The sequence below is a fragment of the Denticeps clupeoides genome, chromosome 17 (genome assembly GCF_900700375.1).
Source record: "Denticeps clupeoides chromosome 17, fDenClu1.1, whole genome shotgun sequence".
Lineage (NCBI taxonomy): Eukaryota > Metazoa > Chordata > Actinopteri > Clupeiformes > Denticipitidae > Denticeps > Denticeps clupeoides.
In genome coordinates this window covers 2595824-2617174 of record NC_041723.1, presented here as the reverse complement: position 1 = coordinate 2617174, position 21351 = coordinate 2595824, and the positions used below count along the sequence as shown (strand labels likewise).

General features: G+C 44.1%; 2 protein-coding genes across 5 annotated transcripts in view; one reads left to right on the top strand and one right to left on the bottom strand.

Annotated features, from left to right (window-relative positions):
- The window catches only part of LOC114766810 (protein brambleberry-like), a 480412-nt gene that overhangs the window by 55490 nt on the left and 403571 nt on the right, over positions 1-21351 (top strand). The window lies entirely within an intron of this gene.
- On the bottom strand, positions 769-20401 carry zc3h18 (zinc finger CCCH-type containing 18). 4 transcript variants are annotated; one of them, XM_028958040.1, is made up of 19 exons: positions 20390-20401; positions 18821-19642; positions 17842-17926; positions 16724-16872; positions 16537-16632; positions 16293-16450; positions 15459-15488; positions 15223-15340; positions 13753-14012; positions 7985-8167; positions 7464-7592; positions 6513-6602; positions 5767-6006; positions 4858-4962; positions 2995-3194; positions 2560-2744; positions 2252-2351; positions 1988-2087; positions 769-1145 (listed from the first exon to the last, which is right to left on the bottom strand). In XM_028958040.1, exons 2-19 carry the CDS (start codon positions 19628-19630, stop codon positions 953-955), a joined length of 3231 nt encoding a protein of 1076 aa, XP_028813873.1. In that variant the 5' UTR covers positions 19631-19642; positions 20390-20401; the 3' UTR covers positions 769-952. The 4 variants fall into 4 exon arrangements, with proteins under 4 accessions (XP_028813873.1, XP_028813871.1, XP_028813869.1 ...); XM_028958038.1 differs by lacking the exon at positions 20390-20401 and adding an exon at positions 20235-20383; XM_028958036.1 differs by lacking the exon at positions 20390-20401 and adding an exon at positions 20054-20170.

The following is a 21351-nucleotide window of genomic DNA, read 5'->3' as shown; positions in this document are numbered from 1 at the left end:
ACAAAGATAAATGGTGAAAAAAGGTAATTAAAAGGTACACATTCATCTATGCTATCCATTTTATTTTTTTTATACTTTTCAATTATTTTCATTTCTGAGAATTTGAGAACAAGAACTTTTCACAGTTTCAGAAAATATACATTCAGGACTGGTAGCCCAAACGAATAGACGTTTTTAGCTTTTTTTTTTTTTTTTTTTTTACTGCAGGAAGGATGCTCATGATATAGGTTCGTCAGGCTTCCTGGTGATTTAAAAATGTATTGCATACGACGGTGAAATGGTAGAATAAAGTTGGTGTAAAGATGAAAGACAGGCGACTCGCTCTCTTTATCAAAATAGTTTTATTTAGAAGCTTCTCCTCACAAAAGCAAGACTGATTCCCTCCTCACCTGCGAGCGTCCCGGTGACAATCTCACAAACTAAAAATGTGGGAGAAATAAAAACCACAGAAAAAAAAAAAAAAACACGCGGCGCAGCAAGAATGCACGTCATGAGTCAGACACTACGGTGAGAAACGGGGGGCTCGCCGACACCACGGCTGTAGAGTTCGCTGGTCGAGGGTGGCAGTGGACAGTAAGGGGGGCGGAGTCTTGGGTGTAAAAAAAAAAATAAAAAATTATACAGCTAAAGAGAGAGAGGCAACGGGGGCAGGATCTGACCGGTCGACAGTCTCGGCGTCGGGACCGAGAAGCTGTCCAAGGCTGCCTGCTTCTTGTGACACTCAGCTTCACGTCATAAAACCAGAGGAGCAGAATTTATTTTGAGGAGCTCCGGTGTTTTTCCTTTTTTTCGGGGTCAATGATCTTTTTTTTTTTTTTTTGGTCATTAGTTCATCCCCACCCTCCCGTCGTCCACGACAACGGGAACGTCTACCCGGGATGCGGGGCGGCGGCGTCTGCGGTGGGGCGGTTGGAGAGTATGCTCGTCTGGTTCACTCTCACGTCAGGACTCCTCATTTCCCAGGGATCTTTGCTCTCTTGCGGGCTATGGCGTCCTCCACGGCCTTCAGCTGCTTCAGCAGCTCCTCGCGGCGGCTCAGGGTGTTGCTGGGTTTGGCCGCGCCGGACACCGGGCCTGGGGGCTTCACCAAGGGCACAGCTGGGGCCTTGGCAGATGTCTTGGGCTGTGGAGACAGTGGCCGTTTCCTGGAGAGAGAAAGGGATTATGGGAAATAAGCAATGAGCTACAAGGGGCAGCACGGTCCAATTAGTCCCAATATCTGTTATTAGGGTTCCTACACATTTTAAGAATTTCCATCACTTGTAAATTATTCATGCCCATATGTTCTCTGATGCAATTTCTATGCAAATGTGGGAAGAAAAAGAAATATATAGAAAAATATTGTTAAACTAAACTTACGACAACCCTGAAAAGCTGAACTCAAAACTCACGGCAGAGAATGTTCTGGAATATAGAAGCAACGCATGGAGCACCATGTGACGTGGTTCACTACGCAAAGACGGCAAAGCCACTACAGACCTGCGCTAGTTTTAGACGTTGCAGTTGTAAACATAGAAAAACGTTTCTCGCGCAGTCTTACGGTAACTATGTACTTCATTATACATTCATGAAATTCCCAGAACTCTTAACACTGCGTTATTTCCCCTTAAATATAACATTTTAACTGAGCCATAAATGACAAATCTCTGGTTTAACTTTGTCAAGAATCAAAGAAAACTGAATCTTTAAACGGATTATTTAGTCAAATTTGTACTTACAGCTTTTATAAAAATGATTATTTAAAATTTGAATTAATTACCAGTACAGAGACTGTGGGCTCATTCTTTATGAATATTATTTTTAAGTGAGGGTATTGGACGCACAATCTGGGTGAGTGATGAGGGCAAGTGGGCGTGTGGTCCTCTGCTCATTGCGCCACCATGGTTATAGCAAAAATGAAAATGTCTTCAGATCGCTTCCTGCTTTTCACACAGGACTCCCTTGTACCCGACTGGAGGAAGACCCGGTGGAAATCACCCACACCCACCTCTCTCCCTGCGGCGGGACAGAGCGGGGAGCGGCCTGTCCTCTGGGCCGCTCCATTCTCGGCGAAAGCGGTGGGCGTCCCGGGATTCTTCTGTCACGAGCTGTGTGCGTGATTGGAGGAAGAAAGAAGAAAAAAAACAACAGGGTGGGTGAGGATGTTCATCTACTGACTGACACTCAAACCAGTGGTCCACAGTAATGATTGTGCAGGTGCAGGTGTGCCATCTTCGGATGGCACCAGAAGAAATAAAAGAAGTCCGCCCACCTCGGTCAGGAGACAGCGCTATCCTCTTGCTGCTGGGAGACATCGGGCGCTCCTTGTCTGATGGGAAATACCTCTTCCTGTTCCCTCGGTCTGCCTGCTGCTGTTGGGGAGGGCAATAAAAGAAAAGAAGAATGTGATCAGCGTAGCTTTCAGTTCTTTAAAATGAAATAACCATAGAAAACCACCGAACTGTTTAATAATAATACATGCCCAGAACAACAGCCATTTTAAATTAATACATCCAATTAGGAATTAAATGAAGGAGCCTGAGCGTGTCCTGTTGGACAGGAAGATGTGGGACGTGCTACCTTGTTGAGCAGGGTGAGTTTGATGTCTTTGTGGGAGCCGTAGGCTCCGGGAGGGCCCATGTGGGTCGTGTGAACGGGGCCCCCCCGGGTGCTGGGCCCCGACCGCGGAATGGACGAGACAGAGGTTTTGGGCGGGAGGCCGGAGGGGTCCAGTCTTTTCCGCTCGTCTTTCTTCGGGGGCTTTCCTGTGAATGAACTGCATTTTACAGTTTTCCACTCACACAAAAGCTAAACAAAAACAAAAAATATATAAAAAAAATCCGAACACATTAATCACGTCGCCACAGTCACGACTGGTCAGCGCGTGAGATGCCATCGTCATCGTATTCATCAGGATCGGAAGTTTGCAGCCGAAAGATATTTCAGGAAGTTCACCACTTCCCTATTTCTGGTCATCATCGCTGCGGACCGAGTGGAGTGGAAGTGTCGGGGTACCTGCTCGCTCCTTGTTGGGTCCCCGGTCGCGGGGGGGACCCCGCTCCTTGCGGGAGTGGCCCGGCGTGGGGGACCGGGAACTGGCCGAGGACACGGGGCTGGCCAGGTCGGCGTACATGTTGTCGGTGTCGGCGCTCTGCACCGAGCTGCTGCTGGAGGAAGCCGACGAGACGGACGACACGCTGCTGACACTCAGGGACCTGGAGAGAGAGGGAGAGAGGGAGGAATTAAAGGATGACCCGGAATAACAGAAGAAGCATGATGTGCACATGAACTCACAGACCAGTACCTGGATTTTCTAGGGGATTTGTCAGAAGACAAACGGCATGGCATGGTAATCAGGTGTGAGGGGAAGGCCAGAAGGAAGTCAAGGAGAAAACAAGATCGACCGCACCACAAGAGAAACCAAATAGCAGCGATAACAATCAGATAACGGGAATCTCAACTAACATTTATTTGAAGGAAGACGTTGGAGAAGAGATGGAAAAATATTTATGACTGAAAACCAGTTCAGGCCACACGTTACCGTTACTCTGTTTTTCTGAGAAAAAGAGGAGAAAAAAAAAAAAAAAAAAAAAAAAACCTAACCAGGCATTCAAAGACGGAAAACATTAATAATATGCTCACATTTTAACATCCTAAGTATAATTTTCTTGCTGCGATTAATGCATTTCCCAGTCTGATCCTTTGAAACCCTCTACAGTGAAACACGTGATCATGGGCTAACAACGTTATGGAAATACATTTATATGATTCATTAAAATCCCTCACATTAATATGCATGTGTTAATGCAAAATTATGTCACTGTGCAATAGCAAAATTGATGCAACTTTTACTACACTCCACTGTAGAGAGGATTTGTCACTTTTAATGCATTTTTACAAATTACAGTGGCAAGAAAAGGTGTCCAAGTGAAATTCTTCTTTACAAAAAAAGTCCTGTCATTTATTGAGGTGATTTAATAAATAATAACAAAAAGGTGTATGTGAAAAGTGAATTTTCCCACAAAATACTTAAAACATAAATGACCATATATAATATTGTAATCCGAAGTACTGGATTAAAATGAAATGCAAATACTGTGTATTACAAAAAAATGTTAATTACACAAAATTTTAAACTAAACAGTTCAATTGGTTGATCATATATAGAATGGAAAACTGAGAGGGCCCCACTACATGCGTCTGTCTGAATCACATCTTTTGGTTAAAAACTCTAATTATCCAGAAAATGAACATCACTTGAACAAGCAGAGGTGCCAATCTACAAACTACAATGGTGCCAATCACACTGCCGTCTTTGTTAAAAATGTGGAAATCACCTCGCACATGGCTCAAAAGGTCAAGATGAAACTTCCCAAATGGACAAATTTCTTTATAAAAAAAAAAATCCAGCCAAGTGTAAACTGGTGTGTGGGTTAAATATTAACCACTAGATTGGAAGTCCATTAAAACCGCTGATATGGTCTAATTAATGGTTTTCATTAATGACCACTGTGGTTTTTTCATACTCTAGATGAAATGAAAAAAAAAAATGAATGTGTAAAACAAACAAAAAAATTGTGTCTTTCTCTTCGATACATGGAAAATATAGAAATAAATCAACGTGGAATGTAGGCTACTGGATTTCCCATCCCCATTTTACAGGACAAAACACTAAGGGGTTTCAGAATCATTTCATCCAGGACTGTGCACGTTGTATGTTTGACTCATTCATTTTTCGATCAACTAGAGGAGCCACTGGTTGCGTGATCGGATGCGTGGAATAATCTTGAGGTATATGATTTTTTTTTTTACTTTTACAGAATTAATGGTACAACTGCAGGTTGTGTGTGTGTGTGTGATGAGGAGCTGCGCGCCCACCTGGACTTGCGAGAGCCGGAGCGGGAACGTGACGCAGATGAAGACCGCGAGCTGGAGCCGGAGTAACTGCTGCCGCTGCCGCTAACGCTGCCGCTCACAGTCCGTCTGGGGGAGAAAAATCACACAAACAAATCACTTCATTACACACATTATTACGTTATCCTCGCTGTTGTGACCCCTCGCGCGGCAAACATGGAATGAGCAATGTTCTACTCCTCCAAACAGAACGGGGATCCTTTTATTCAAAAGTGAGGCAGAAAGCCGGGCATGAAGAAGTCCACACGCAGAGGTTCCACTCAACCCATACTGGATTTGAATGAACCAGATAAGATAAAGTATATTGGTAAACAAACCCGCAATGTAATCTAATTATTTATTTTTTTAAATACGTGTACAGTCTCAGCAAACAACGTTCGCATGTTGACAAGGCATCTCCCAAACTTGTGGGACGCTCCTGGTCTGCAGGGGTCAGGACCTACAAAAAGTGGTCCAAGGTAACTGACGAGTGGCTGGCGGTGTTCTCAGACCTTCTGTAGCTTTAAAAAAAGTGTCAACACGCAGTGTGTTGGGTGAGGGCCTGGTGGCTCCTCAGGGTGCTGTGTGGTATTCCACAGACTGGAAATTTCACACCAGAAATGCCCCGGCATCACGGCGTACATGCCGCTGTCAATGATTGAGCCTCGGCAGACTTTCCCCAGACACGCCCCCACCCCTACTCCCACGCCACGCCCACCACTGACGGTGTGGCTTCCTCGTCTGCCGCCCGCAGGGTGAATCCACGGCACCGATCCACACACTGCCTTACTACATGAATGCAAATCGACACACAAAAACACACACATTTCCGAAATATTTTCATCTGATCAAACACAGAGCGAGGACAGACCGTCATTGTGTGTGTGACCTCACCTCCGAGGCACGTTCTGTTGCGGAGACTCTTTCTTCCGCCCCTCCCTCATGTTCGGGGGCTTCCCCGGCTCCCGTGGCGGCGGGGGCCTTGCCGCCTCGCGCTGATTGGGCGGTTTGGCGCCCTCGGCCGGGGGCTTCGGAGGCTTTCCGGGCTGACTGGGGAGAGGGGGGCTGGGGACCTTCTTGGGGGGAGGCTTGTCCCTGCGAGGGGGGGGCAGCGTTGCAGGCTTCGGCGGGGCACTTGAGGGGAAAATACAGTTGATGGGCATGTGGCGGACATGGGCGAGCAAATCACACATCCTCTCTCTCTCTCTCACACAGTACATTATATGCATTGATTGAGTGTTTGCAAATAGACTTCCCTAATCACCTAATCATCTTAACTAACACTGCTCATCTCATTGAACTTACACATCATTGGTAAATCATTTTTTTAGTATAATAACTACAGCAAACACACACTCTCTTTCACTCTCTCTCACTACAGGGCAGTTAAGGCCAAGCCAGTGAGGAATCAGACCCGTACTCAGAAGGTTGTGGGTTCGAATCCCGAACAGACAAGGTGCCACACACTGGCACCCCACATACTGCTCCCCGGGCGCCTGTCATGGCTGCCCACTGCTCACCAAAGGTGACGGTTTAAAGGAGAGGACACATTTCATTGTGTCACCGTGTATCTGCACAATGAATGTATGCTATTCTCTTCTTTTGTGAATTATGAACTGTGTGTGTGTGTGATGACACACCCTTTAGCGGCAGGGGGAATCAGCTCTGGTTTAGCCTTGGCCGCGTTCCTTGGTCCTGCAGGCGAGGGGGACGAAGAGAAAGATCTGGACCTGCACAGAGGGAACCAGACATCAAACACGCAGTTTCACGAGAGGTTAGGAGACATGGTAAAACTTCATAAAGATCCCCACAGACCACCTGCTTTCTTAAAAAACATTTTAGTACGACCTGCTCCACCATCCTCATGTTTTTTGTGTCATTTACATTTAGATTTAGAGCATTTACCCGACGTCCTTATCCAGAGCGACTTACAATCAGTAGTTACAGGGACAGTCCCCACCTGGAGACACTCAGGGTCAAGTGTCTTGCTCAGGGACACAATGTTAGTAAGTGGGGTTTGAACCTGGGTCTTCTGGTTCATAGGCGAGTGTGTTACCCACTAGGCTACTACCAGACATCCTTGACAACATCAAAAATTCACCACTTCCGCTGTTTTAATAAATCAATTTATTACTGCAGTAAACACACCAGATGGTCCACATCCATTATCATTTCTACAGCTTCATGACAAACAAGAACGCTGCCGAGGACACGACTCTGGTCAGCTGACGTCTACAAAAGGGTGGTGGTAGTGACAGGAATAATCATAACATTGTCATAAATCATAAATTCCGTTGCCATGATTTATTTCTCTGGGTCAATTACTTATCCTGGTTTGTGATACAATAGTTAGCTGAAAGCCTCATTAGTGATAACGACAAATGAAATAAAACAAATGAAAATCTCTTCTGCTTAATATTTTGCTGTTAAGCTCTTGCACCCAGCTCAAAAAAAGCATGCAAATGATGGTTGATAAAAAGATTTCAGTGAAACTTTCCTGTGGAAAAAGAGGAAACCAGACACACAGGGCGCTGGGCGTTGAATGCTCGCGATTGTACTGGAGGCGTGGTGTGTGGTGTGGGAGCGTTTACCTAGAGCGGCTTCCACTAAAGGAACTGTGCTGTGAAGAATGGGAGTAGGAACTGTAGGAAGATGAGCGTGAATGGGACCTGGAACGCGACGAACCGGAGCCGGTGTAGGATGAGGACCGTGAAGAACTCCTGCAGACACACACACAAAACACACATATAAAACAGGAGGTACTAGGGTATTATAACCTGTACAACGTGGAGTGCATAGCCAGTAAAAGTGTGTGTGACCCCCTGACCGTATGCTTTATCTACTACAGACCAGTCAGTTGTGGATTGGAGCCTGCATGGATCTGCCTTGTCTTTTCAAGCACATTCCGCAATCCCCACAATCACACAATGGCTCATAACAGTCGCAATCTGGTAACTCAAATGGCTCCACCCACCGCCAGGTGCCATTATAATGAGATAAAAAAAATGTTATTCATGTCAACCTTCCGTGGTCATAAAGTTCTGGCTGATTGCTGTGTGTGAGAGAGAGAGAGAGAGAGAGAGAGAGAGAGAGAGAGAGACTGGCTATTCACCTTGAGGAGTTGGAAAGTGAGACCGATGACCCAGAGGGACGGTGGCGTCTACGCCCACGCGGTGGCGACCCCATGAGTCCTGGGCGTCGACGCGGTGACTTAGACCGGCGCCACGGGTCCTTCCACTCGTCTGGGCGTTTGGCCATGGGGACGATGTCCTTCTTTACAGGTGGCTCCAGTGGACTGATGTATGAGAGAGAGAGAGAGGGGAGGAAAAGCAATTTTTTATGCATCTGTGATACTTAATCCCCACATTTGTGCTTTTAATTTAACCCGGAATACGGGTGGCTTCACTTTAACCCAGAATCCAATTAATACAGACACGACCAGCAACAACTGGTTTAAAATAAACATATTCGCATGCTTTCCAAATTCCTGTGCCCCATGGGATGGTAAATGCCAAGTCATTCGTGCATAGCAAAAACCCCAAAATATGCACACAGGATCTCAGTACAAGACTTGATGGGAGGAAAAGAAAAGCAAATGTATTGTCAATGTCATACTGACACAAGGTCTTGTGGCCTAGGAAAGTACTGTGCATCACAGTACTGTGCAGTATTAGTTGCCAGAAAGAGCCTGTACTGTGCATCACAGCTTCCATTTTTATTTTTAATTAATTTAATTGTTGTTCATTTTCATTATTGACACGCTGGTCTAGAATTCTGGTCAACAGAACTGATCTTGGAACTTATCAAATTGAGGGCAAAAACAAATAATCCCATGTTGTTGCACTTTTAAGTAAATGAATGTTTGCAATTTCCTTCCTTATTTTTTACATTATGAAATATCCGATTTGGTTCCATTCCAGCTCTGTTCAAACAAATTGAAGTGACGCAAAACTAATATCAGCCTGTCAACCCAACATCCTGGAGGCCTTCGGTAGCACAAGATGGCAATCACACCTCAGGCATTACGGAGTATATCTGCCAACAGGAACTCTACTCGTCTCATTAACAGGAAATAAACAAACTGCATCTTTTTTTATTTAGCATGTTAACAGCATTCCCCTGGTCCAGAATTCCCTGTTTCTTCTCGTTTCAGGTCACTGGGGTTAAACATTTCTGCAGTTAATAACAAGTAAATGACGGCATTAGCAAGCACACACATATTCAATTTACGCCGATCAACAAGGTTATTTCCACGTCAATCGGGGCAGGATGGAATTTCTTACAGCCACTTGATACGTGCCTCATATCAGAGTTGCATTATTGGGCGAGGAACCCGAACGCAGTGTGATTAGGAGGAGAGTGACGATGAAGAAAGATATAACTCCAGCCCAAATTCCTCAGTCCTGATGCAAGCGCCCTGAGCCAAAAATAGACACGCAGCTGCTATTTATGGATCGTGTTTACAGGAGCAATTCATGGTCTATTTATAGAGGCAACACTTTTTCCATGCTGCTTCCTGTTTGAGCAAAACTGGAGCAGGTACACAGACTGTGTTTCCTCAAAGTGATACCATAAAAACAAAATTAATTTCTCTCCAAAAATAAAATTAAACAAATAAATAAGCATAATAATAATAATTTCAACTCTGCTTTAAAGGTCACACCTGCATTTAATTATTTAATTATCTGAATCCATAAGATTTTCCCCACTAAATCATTTTTAGTGAAAAATTCTAGCAAATCTGTACAATACAGAACTAGTCCAAAAGGACATTTGGACATAACTCCTCACCCAATGGTTTCACTATATTTGACATATTTTCAACATTGTAAATGAATACAGGCAACCTCCAAAATACGAAAGAATGCATATGGTAGATTTTTTTAAACGCAGATTAAATTAATTAAGTAGAAAAGAAAAAAAGTTGACAGTAAACAACAAGAACCTTTGAATTAGTGGCTTGTCATAGCTTCCTATTTACATTTACAGCGTAAATTTACAGAGCAACTGACAATCAGTAGTTACAGGGACAGTCCTATCCTACCACTGCTGTGCAGATGACATCCAACTCGTGTTCACCAAGATCTCTGTTTCCTGTCTGACATCTCAACCCCAGGAAAAACTGAACTGCTATTCATTCATGATGATTCCTCCTCACAAAAGGATCTCTGAATCTCCCTGGACAATTCTCCGACCTCTACTTCTGTTACTGAAAAGATGTCCTGGGGATGTCCTCATTAGCTGGGGATGTAGCTCAGCGGTGGAGCAGAACCTTTGCGTGTATGAGGTTATCCCCAGAATCTGCATAGTCAGTGGTGGCCTACTGGTTAATCGGAAGGTTGCCGGTTCGAATCCCGAACCACCAAGGTGCCAATGGGCAAAGTCTCCACACACACTCCACACCCATACGCCTTTCATGGCTGCCCACTGACGGTATGAGGGGATTTGCAGGTTGGACTGTTGGTCATTTATTTCAAATTTAAGGCACACCTAACCAGAATGGCTACCATAGCATTCTGCAGTGACGTGCCATCTCATCTGGTTTGCGCAATGACCCAAAACAAACCTCCAGACTACGTAAGGGCCATTTGAATGAGAAAGAGGATGACTTGACCCAAACCCAACAGAGGTGGGATGGGATGAGTGAGACCAAGAGTGGAGCAAAGCAGCACCTTTGGGAACTGCTTCAAGACTGGAAAATTATTCCAGGTGACAACCTCATGAGGTTGACTGAGACTGCCTAGAGAGTGCAAAGCGGTCATTAAGGCGAAAAAATGACTACTGTTATGAATTAATCTAAAATATAAAGCATAATTGTATATATACTACATAATGTGTGTTCCCTCATAGTTGGGATGTCTTCCATATTAATATAGAAGAAGAGGGGGAAGAAGAAAAAAAGTCATTTTTTTGACTAGTGCTGTATGAAACGTGTGAATACACTCTGCACGGGTGACATGCATGAAAGAGTTGTGTGCACGTCTGAGAGAAAAGGCTTGATTGATTAGTAATTAAGTAATGCAATAGCTAATGCCTTTGCAGATGTATACACAACTAAATGTAGACTCAAAGCCAATATTTTGGGTATAGGAGGAGAACTATTTAATGCAAATTTTTTTTAATTGATTCAGAATTAATTAGCCATAGTTCATTAATAAACATTTTTACATGATTATTATTGTAATTAGTAACCAAGAACTCAAGTAAGAAAACACATCCCTGCTGACGATGATAATGGCGAAGATGATGATGGAAAACCTGCAGCGGGCGCTTTGTACACCGTGTGGCCGTGTGCCATGTTAAGACATATCTGGCAAGTCATGTCAACACACCTGGTTAACGTGGGTGTGCGCTGTGCATTCACACCACCTGATCTGCGCACTTCAGGTTGAAGGAACCTCAAGGAATGCGGAGAAGAAAATTCAGATGGAATCTCACACACAAAGCCACAATTTGTGGTGATGTTGCACAACAAGCCGCAAAAAAACATCATAAACCTCAGAGAAATGACCTGATGCTACCAACTACGCCAATGAAACAGCATGACGAGAGGAGGGGAAACTGAGTTGAATTTCCAGAATTTCAATATCCAGCACGTCAAGTGGAAAAACAAAACAACGGCACTGAGGGTATGTTAAATCACAACACTCTAGGTCATTCCAACATGTGGGTGTAGTGTAGTACACAATCAAAACAAATTCATTATATATATATATATATATATATATATATACACACACACACACACACACACACACACACACACACACACACACACACACACACACACACACACACACACACACACACAAACAAAACAATAAATAAATAAATCATTAATACGAGTTCCCCAAGCCTGTCTATGGTCCTGCAGTGGCTAGAAATGGCGATAGGTATAAAGAGTGTTTTGGCCATTCTGCTCCGCCATTCAGAGAGCGGCAGCTCAGACAGTCGGATCTGGAATTTGTTACTGGAATTGTGGGAGAAAGTGGCTATAATTCTGCACCAAGGCTGTAATTCGGAAAGAGGCTTCAGATACAGTATTAGAAGACCAATAAGATGGTTATAAAAGCAATAAATAAATAAATAAATCATAATAAAGGACATTTAAGTAACATTTGTGTATATTGTTACAACATGTACATTTACTTTGGATTATCAAAAATGTTGACACTTCATTAACATGAAAAGATTAATGGCCTGTTTTTCCAGCGCTGCCAGACACATTGAAACTGTGCAACACCCATAATTCACCACAGAGAAAGGGACTGATCACTCGCATGCACCCAGGTGCCAGTGCAGGAACCGTGCAAGGCGTGTCTCACTTCCTTTTTCTGATGACATCACGGCCATCTGACATCATTATGACTTCAAGCGACTATGAGGCAACAGTCGAATTGTACAGACTGGAAAAGCACAACAGAACCAGAGCAGCGCTGGAATGCAGTAAATCAAGGGGGCCAGTGCTTTACAGAGATGCAGATAATATATATTTTTTAAAATGATCATGCACGGGAGATTTGGCAAAGAAAAAAAAATTAAGATTTAATTTCTGATAACCAGGCTACGCTTATATAAATTTTCCAAAAATAAAAAAGCAATTCGGGAAATTACTGCTTTAAAACACAATAACTTGCACAAATAATAATTATAACAACACTAATAACTAAGTAAGGTTAAATCCAAACCCTTAATTGCTTTTGGGGGTTTGGTTAACACTCCTCTCTGTTAACCCGTTTCCAGACGTCTCTGCCCTTCCTGCTCGGGCGCTTCAGAGTGGTTGTGTAACCCAAAACCTTCATGCCCTGCCGGCTCGAGTGGGTGAGGAAAAGGAACGATGCTGCGCACCCAAAAACACAGAATAAAGTTTCAGTTTCACAATTCTTATGCAAGAGATCAGCAAACGAGTTGTAAAAGCCCAGTGGAGGGTGGGGCTAGTGACTAATTTAATTAAGCATTGTTTCATTGCATTCCTCGCTATACCCCTCTCCTGAAAGCCAGTCGGCTGGGCATTCCCACCGCCGAGGCCACAGTTTCCCGCTCCACAGCATTTGGTTAAATTCCATTGCACCTTCTGTTTCCGAAAAAAAAATTGAAGTCATACAAATAGCCGCTGTAACCCATTATCAAGAGTAAAATGCTTAAATCGCATCAACTGAAAGAGAGGAGGCTGGAATCGGCTCATAACAGTGCAAGATACTGACCAATCAGGAAACAAATGGCACTAATGCAATACTGGACGATGGAGGGAGCAAGTTTGCCATGAATTCATATGCTGCCTTAAAAAGAATTTCCTTCTTGAGAAAAACAGATTCCCTTTGCTAGAGGAACTGAGGAAATGTATTACATGTGCTACTGTCATTCACGAAGGGGCAGTTCTGCAAAAAAAAAAAAAACAAACAAACAAAAAAAAACAGTAGATGTTTTATCGTAAATCTGCAGAGGGAACAGCCGCCTATAAAATGACCACCAGATTCTCCTGTGCATTAAATCACAGGGCGCAAAAAAAACCTGGCTACTTATGAACATTATTTATGAATGAAAAACAACTTCTAGATTGCTTGCACAAGAACAGATGACGTTAATTTGTTATAAACCTCAAGCATTATGACTTGCCGTGACGTTACTGGTTTGCTCACGTCATATTAAACAGGACCAAGAAAGTTTTTTCCCCCCCATCTTTAAACAGGAATGTAATAAAAGTTTATTATTTTACTTGACATGACAATTTGTCAAATCTTCCAATTTTTTTTAAATGCAAACGTTTTCCCTATGAGACAGACAAAAAAAAAAAAAAGGGAACATGGAAGAAATCAAAGATGCAAATAGGAAAAAAGGGGAAAGAAAAGGGAAGAAAAAAATGGAAGCAGCCGCTCTTACTTCAGTGGGAAGGCTTCAGGGGTTATGGGTTTGGGTTTGTCTTTGTCGTCCTTCTTCTCTCGGGGTTCCCGCGGGGGGCGCTCCCTCGACCGGTCCTTGTCGTCCCGCTTCAACCGGTCCCTCTCCCACTCCTCCTTCCTCCGCTGCCTCTCCTTCTCTCGCTCGCGCTCCCTCTCCCGCTCCCTCTGGCGGCGCTCGCGTTGGTCGCGCTCTCGATCCCGCTCTCGATCGCGTCGTTCTCGAGGGTCTCGCTCGCGCTCCTGAAGCACGCAGGAAGGAGACACTTGATACTCATCAGTCTATTGTGACGCCCCAGCAGTACAACAAACGTATTAGCGATACGTGACACAGGTTCTGATAGGGTTACGGAGTCATTATCATGATACTGGGAGGGTAATGATACATGATACACTAAAGAACTGATAATCAGAAAGTTATCAGTGTGTTTAGTGTTAACTAGGATTATTTTGGCTAAAGTTTTAGTCATGATCCTTTGAAACAATTACTCATTGTCCTTTGAAACTAATTCTTTACGGAACCTTTACAACCTACAATTAATAAACAAAAGCAAAACAAAAAAAAGGACAAAATGTGAACATGAATAAATATGGTAACAATAAAAACATACAAAATGTTAAACTAAAATGCTAAATGGAATGAAACAAAATCATTTCACATTTTTTGTAATCACAGCCCTGTTCTGTATTGTAGCATCATAGGGAAGTGCACATTCACTGTACATAGTGGAAGGCTTAATATGTACTTGGCGCTATACTGAAAGTAGTACATGCAATATTTAGTTCTGTACTGGGCGGGTGAGGGAGAGTTCAGTACATATGCTGTAGTGGTAGGGGGAGAATTTAGTTCTGTACTGGGCGGGTGAAGGAGAGTTCAGTACATACGCTGTAGTGGTAGGGGGAGAATTTAGTTCTGACTGGGCGGGTGAAGGAGAGTTCAGTACATACGCTGTAGGGGGAGAATTTAGTTCTGTACTGGGCGGGTGAGGGAGAGTTCAGTACATACGCTGTAGTGGTAGGGGGAGAATTTAGTTCTGTACTGGGCGGGTGAGGGAGAGTTCAGTACATACGCTGTAGTGGTAGGGGGAGAATTTAGTTCTGTACTGGGCGGGTGAAGGAGAGTTCAGTACATACGCTGTAGTGGTAGGGGGAGAATTTAGTTCTGTACTGGGCGGGTGAGGGAGAGTTCAGTACATACGCTGTAGTGGTAGGGGGAGAATTTAGTTCTGTACTGGGCGGGTGAGGGAGAGTTCAGTACATATGCTGTAGTGGTAGGGGGAGAATTTAGTTCTGTACTGGGCGTGTGAGGGAGAGTTCAGTACATACGCTGTAGTGGTAGGGGGAGAATTTAGTTCTGACTGGGCGGGTGAAGGAGAGTTCAGTACATACACTGTAGTGGTAGGGGGAGAATTTAGTTCTGTACTGGGCGTGTGAGGGAGAGTTCAGTACATACGCTGTAGTGGTAGGGTAGAGGAGTTTCTGTGTACTGCACTCTGAAGTTCTCATACTGGCCTCCTCTCCAAAGTGCTTCCATTTCATAATCATAATACGGGTCAGCGTAGGGGTCGTTTCTGAAAAGAGCACAAACACAAACGGCATGAAGAGAGAAAGTGTCCGGTGTGAAAAGAGAAGTCTGTGTTGTATTGCTGTGTGACGCAGCAGTTACTGATTCACCACAATCGTACTTACACATAGGCCAGATCTCTGAACTCCAGGTCACTGCAAAATGAAGTATAAAAAAAAGCATGTTTCCCTCTGTATCATACTTTCCACATGAACTGTAATAACAAATGACAGCTGATATAGGTGACTAAAGGTAATGGAGCACAGTAATACAGAACTAAACGTCATACTTATTATTACTCTCGCCAATGCAGGAAGCCCACAGATACTACTCATTACAACATGATCTAGACAGAGAAAAGTGCCCATGGTATTGAAAAACCACAGTGTATGGAATACTTGAAACGATCATGCACATCTGTGTAATTGATTAAATTCCGCACCATTTCAATTTCACTGCATGCTTTCGAAATTTATACTGCGACTGCAACGGTACAGGTACTATCTATCGGTGCAACATCATCCATCACCGTAGTCTTATGATTTACTGCTGTTGACATAAGGCAAAATATCCTCAAAACAATATTATTATTTCCAGAAAATCTGCACATCATGTTGATGAAAATAAAAATTTAAAAATTACTGCCGACGTAACAACCTACTCAACTTGCTAATGAGCTGCAGACAAACTATGACAGACACTATTTACATAAACAGCAAAATCCAGTCGTTCTGTTAACACCCAGCTCAAATTGTACAACTAAATTGCATGAAATTCATTTGATCAATATATATATACATCTTCTCCAAACGTTTCTCCTGTTATTCCGGTCATGATAGGCTTGTGTATGTGTGTGTGCCACAGCACAATCACCCAATTGGTCAAGACGGGTGAATCGTGCTCTTTACATCGTGAAAACTATATGAGACATGATCAAGCCGAGAAGCGCATGTCCTCACCCAGGCTCTCGTATCTCTCTGGTGATACGGTAGCCACGCTCCCTGAAGAAGTCGTTCTCCTTGTCAAAGTCGCGCTCATCCTCACCGATGGTCACGTTGAACCGCTTCTCCTCAAAGTCAGGCTCCTGCTCTTTACGAATGGTGGCCTTCTTTAAAACCTGAGGGCCGCAGGTATCGTTCACTCAGCATGCACAGCAGTACTCTGAACAGACGTAGCCGTGCTGATCAGGGGGTGGACTCGTACCTCTTTAGCGTGTCTCAGGCCCCTCTCCCATGCACTCTCAACTGGGGGATCCATGGGTGGGGGTGGAGGAGGGAGCTCCTCGACCGCAGGCCCACCCTAAAACACACGAACTAGGAGGTGAGCGTCCTCAAAGTCCACAGGTGAAAACCATAGAACTCCATAGATTAACAGGAAGTCCAATGTGTACCCATGGATTGGAAGGCATGAGGGGGTGCGGTCCACCAGGGGGCGCACCGTTGGGGGAGAAGGGGTCCGGTTTGGAGATGAGAGAGTAGTTGCCCTTATCGTTCACACCAGGATGGATAAAGCGGCAGTTCATTCCCCAGGTGCAGTTACCTGAAAGGAAGGCGTGGCAGAGAGACTTCACATTACCTGCATCAACCATATTTAAAGTTAGCAGACGCAATAACATTAATTTTAAACACAAATAAATGAACCCATTCAGGTGACATTTTGATGCATGCGGATCTCCTCAGACGCAGTCATCATAATTTGCATCTCTGTGACTAATGAGCAACTACTATGATGCAACCCCATGTGTCCAGGAATTTCCAAAAGCCCAAAAAGGAAACAACAGCGCCCCCTGTTTCTCAAACACCTGAATGACATCTGGGACAATCCACCTTCCAGAATATAATTATTCCTATTATTGACAGGGCTAATAAATAGAATGGAAACAATAATCTGTAGAAGTAGTCACAGAAACGCACACATGTTGCAAAATTTTAACACAAACCTTCTCACAGACAAGAAGAAAGTTTATAATGAGACAAGTAAAATTCCCCCAACAAAAGAAAACAGACATTTCGATAATTCTAAAAATGATATGGGGAAAACGTTTTTTTTTTTCCCTTGTAGGTCTATTAAGTGACAATTTGGACTGGAAACTACCCAGCTATCTAGAACAATACGGGAACAAATTATCTAGAGCATGGAATGTCGTGTACTGACAAAAACCTGTTTTATTTTTTCATTGCACGGATATAGTTAATAATGCTGTTTAATCCATCATATAAGGATAATTTAAGATATGCTTCCCTGTCACAGACACTTTGCCATCAGATTATACTGGGTTTGATTTGATTCAGATAATCAGTTAACATGATTTAAAACTCTACATTCCAGTATGACACCAGGAATGAATGAACGCATTATGTTCACAGTATTGAATAAATCAAGCAAACCAACTTTTGAATGTTATCAGCAGGATTTTTCACTTTTTGAGAAGCTAAGTTTTCTATATATCAGCCATTCAAGGGTTTACCAGCAATCAAAATCATAATCATCTTCTAAAGGAGGTGCTACCTTTCATGAAGAACCTGCATATTGGACGGGGACGAATTTTTCGGTCCATAGGGTCTTTCACCTCCCCCTCCTCCAGGTCATCATCCTGCAAGACCAAAAAAAATGCTATTAAGGTAACAAGTGAGAGTTTAAAAATATTCACAGAATGCACTATTCAAATTAACAAGGGACAAAGGCAAGACAAACTTCAATGAGTCTATTCTTCCACCAAGTGGAAGGTCTCAGAATGTTGAAATTTCAAGGTTGGACTGTTAATATGATTCAGGAAATGTTGTCTTTATTTTAAGTCTATTCTGTAACAGAGTAACTTCTTTTCAACACTATGGCCATTAAAGACACCTGACCATTGGGCATCCAAAACAGTAGGCCTCAGCGTGAACAAAAACCACTTAAAGTGTTTATTCTGACCCTGTTAGACATTGCACCATGAACCAAATGAGAACTAAATGTCCAAATGAAACTTAAAACCTCCACAACTTTGAATGTGACCAACAAGACCAGCACGCACATTGCCCAAGGTGTGGGAATCGTAGAAGATCTGGCAACGTCCTGCACTACTACCTACTACTAGGTGGCCTAGCGGTAAAGGAAGTGACCCCGTGACCAGAAGGTTGCCGGTTCGAATCCCGGTCTGCTAAGGTGCCACTGAGCAAAAGCACTGATTAAAAGCAGAGGACACATTTGGTTGTGTGCTGTGCTGCAGTGTATCACAATGACAATCTCTTCACTTTCGCTACAATAGCCTCCTGATTTTTTTTTTCAGAAGCATTCAGCAAACGCATCGATGCTGGATACCAGCGCATTGATAACGTAGCTCTATATTGAGGTCAGTTTTAAGAAATTATTTTGTCCCACCCCAAAGGAGAATTTGGAAAAATATTCCGCAACGAAAGCCTTGCAAAACAAGCGCATACAAATCTCCCAATGAAAGGTTTATATAAACTGTGGACAGTACATCAATTACGGGCTGGATACTCACATCAATCTCGCCTTCATCAATTTCCCCGTCGTCTTCCTCCTTCTTCTCATGGAGGGAGTCTCTTCTGCTTCGCTCCTGAGCGCAGGGGTCTTCTGCTTTTTGGGGCTGCGCATCCTTCTCACCTGCGGCCTGGACCTGCGCTTGCTCCTTTTTGCTGCCGTCGTCGTCTTCCTCATCCCCTTCATCTCCACCAGGAGGCTTTTCGGCATCATCTTCCTCAGGTGGTGGAACACTGCGTTCCTCTGGGACCTCCTCGTCATAGTCAAGTTCATGTTCATCCAGTTCTCTAGACACAGAAGACTCGTCCTTCAGTTCACTCACCGCTACTCGCCTCCGGCTGGCAGCATCCACCTCTTCCTCATCATCATCTGCGTCAGCAGCAGCCACGGGACCTCTTGGCTTTATTCCTTCATCCTCATCTTCCTCTTCTCCAACTAGAGCCTGACGCCCCTCTGCCGCTGGCTCAAAGTCAGGAGATTCAGGGCTGATCCTCTCCTCTCCCTCCTCATCCTCTGGAGATTGCATTAGACCCCTACAGGTACCTCTCATGTCACCAGCACGTGGCGGCCGGGCAAAACCAGCCATGCCCTCTGCCTCTTCAAGGTCCTGTTCTGCTCTTTCCAGACTGCCCCCATCCTCGTCCAGCTCGGAGAACTCGCCACCTCCATCCTCATCGTTCAGCAGCTCGCTGTCTGAGATGGGCCGGCTCGCTTCGGCGGGGGAGTCCAGCAGCTCGCTATCTGAAGCCCCTTTCTTCTCCTCCTCCTCTGGGGACTGCGGGGACTGCGTGGGGCTCTCCGGAGTGTCCATGTGGGTGTTGTTCTGCAGAACATCAGCGCATTAGAACTTACGCCCGCAGTTTGCATAGATAACACAAGCACGCAATTCCTTTTCCAACTTTCACAGCGCTCATATGCATGAATACCAGGTGTACGATGTCGCATGAAACGTCAGAAAGGCGGCTACAAGTGGCGCTGGTGGTTTATTAATCGGACCACAGGCAACTGATTAAGTTTAATAGCGATATTTTACGTTATAATGACACCGCTGCCCTGTCCGCATGCACGAAACATGACAGATTTATTAAGCGGGCTGCCCTTGCGGTTCGCTGTCGCTGGCTAGCTAGCCGGCTAACATGCTAACGCTAGCCAGGCTAACGCAGCAACAGGAGGCCTGTCGGCGGCAACGGCGCGTCCGATTTAAACTAAAAAAAAAGGAGACAAACGACGTTACGCGCTCCAGCAGCCGAGCCGCCCTCCCGCAAGCCGCGGCGAGAGGCGCGGGTCGGTGAGATTTGCCCCCCCCGAGAGCTGCGCTCCGGCGGGCTCGGCGACGCGGAGGCTCGCTGCTCATTAACAATGCGGGCGACCTGAGTGCGGACGCGGGGCGAAGGAGGACAGCTCCACATGCACACCTGTCCGAGCCTAGCGCTGCGGGAGACAGGGCCCAGCAGCTCTGCCTTCTCCGGCGTCCGACGGCGAACTCGAAACGGGCGGGCTGTTAGCTGCACCTCTGTAGCTACCGGAGAACGGCATAAACCCTGCGCGACACAGTGAGGGCGGCCATTACCGTGACGTCAGCAAAACGCGACAGCGCCCTTCCCGCGCCGCGTCTGGCAAATTGAGAGAATAAGAGATAATGTAATTTAAATTACATTTAAAATGTACTTTTGGAAGCACAAAATTGTTTCATCCAACACTTTCTATATCGAAACTACTAACCCAACAAGCAAAAGGCGGTGTGGCTACTGGAATCTATGGTTGGTGGATTTTTCATCAGCGGCATATTTAACCATAGTAAACAAACAAACAACCAGCAAACAAACAAACAAACAAACAAACAAACAAACAAACAAAAAATATATATATATATATATATATATATATATATATATATATATACACACACACACACACACACACACACACACACACACACACACACACACACACACACACATAATTTATTATATATACATATAAAATTATATAGATTTTTAATTTTATTGGTCACACTAAAATAATATTAGAAATTATAATTATTATATCTAATAATATTTTAAACTGCTTTAGATTTTAATTTTTTAAATTTACACCACCTTTAAGTGATGATATCGGGATAAATTCTTATCGATTTATAGTCCAACATTCCCCAGATTGTAATGGATAAATTCCACAGTTGAGCAATTTCCCAGTTATACATTATTTATTCTCTGGAATAATTTACTTAACTGTAGGCCGACTTCAATGATGAACTGAGTGTTGAATTGAAATGAACGAACACATCTGTGCTCGACGTTCAGTTGATGAGAATCACTTCTGATTCATTGATCACCAGACAAGAGAATGAAAACCTTTTTATTAGACGTCAAACAGTAAATTGTAACATGGGTGCTGTGCTTTATTGGAATAACAACTATTATATGATACATTTGTCGACTCGAGTCTGGATACTCGATTCCCGGAATGAACGCAAATATGCATTTTCCCGGCGAAAACGCGCTTCGAGGTGCGCTGCGCCTGCGCGCCGCC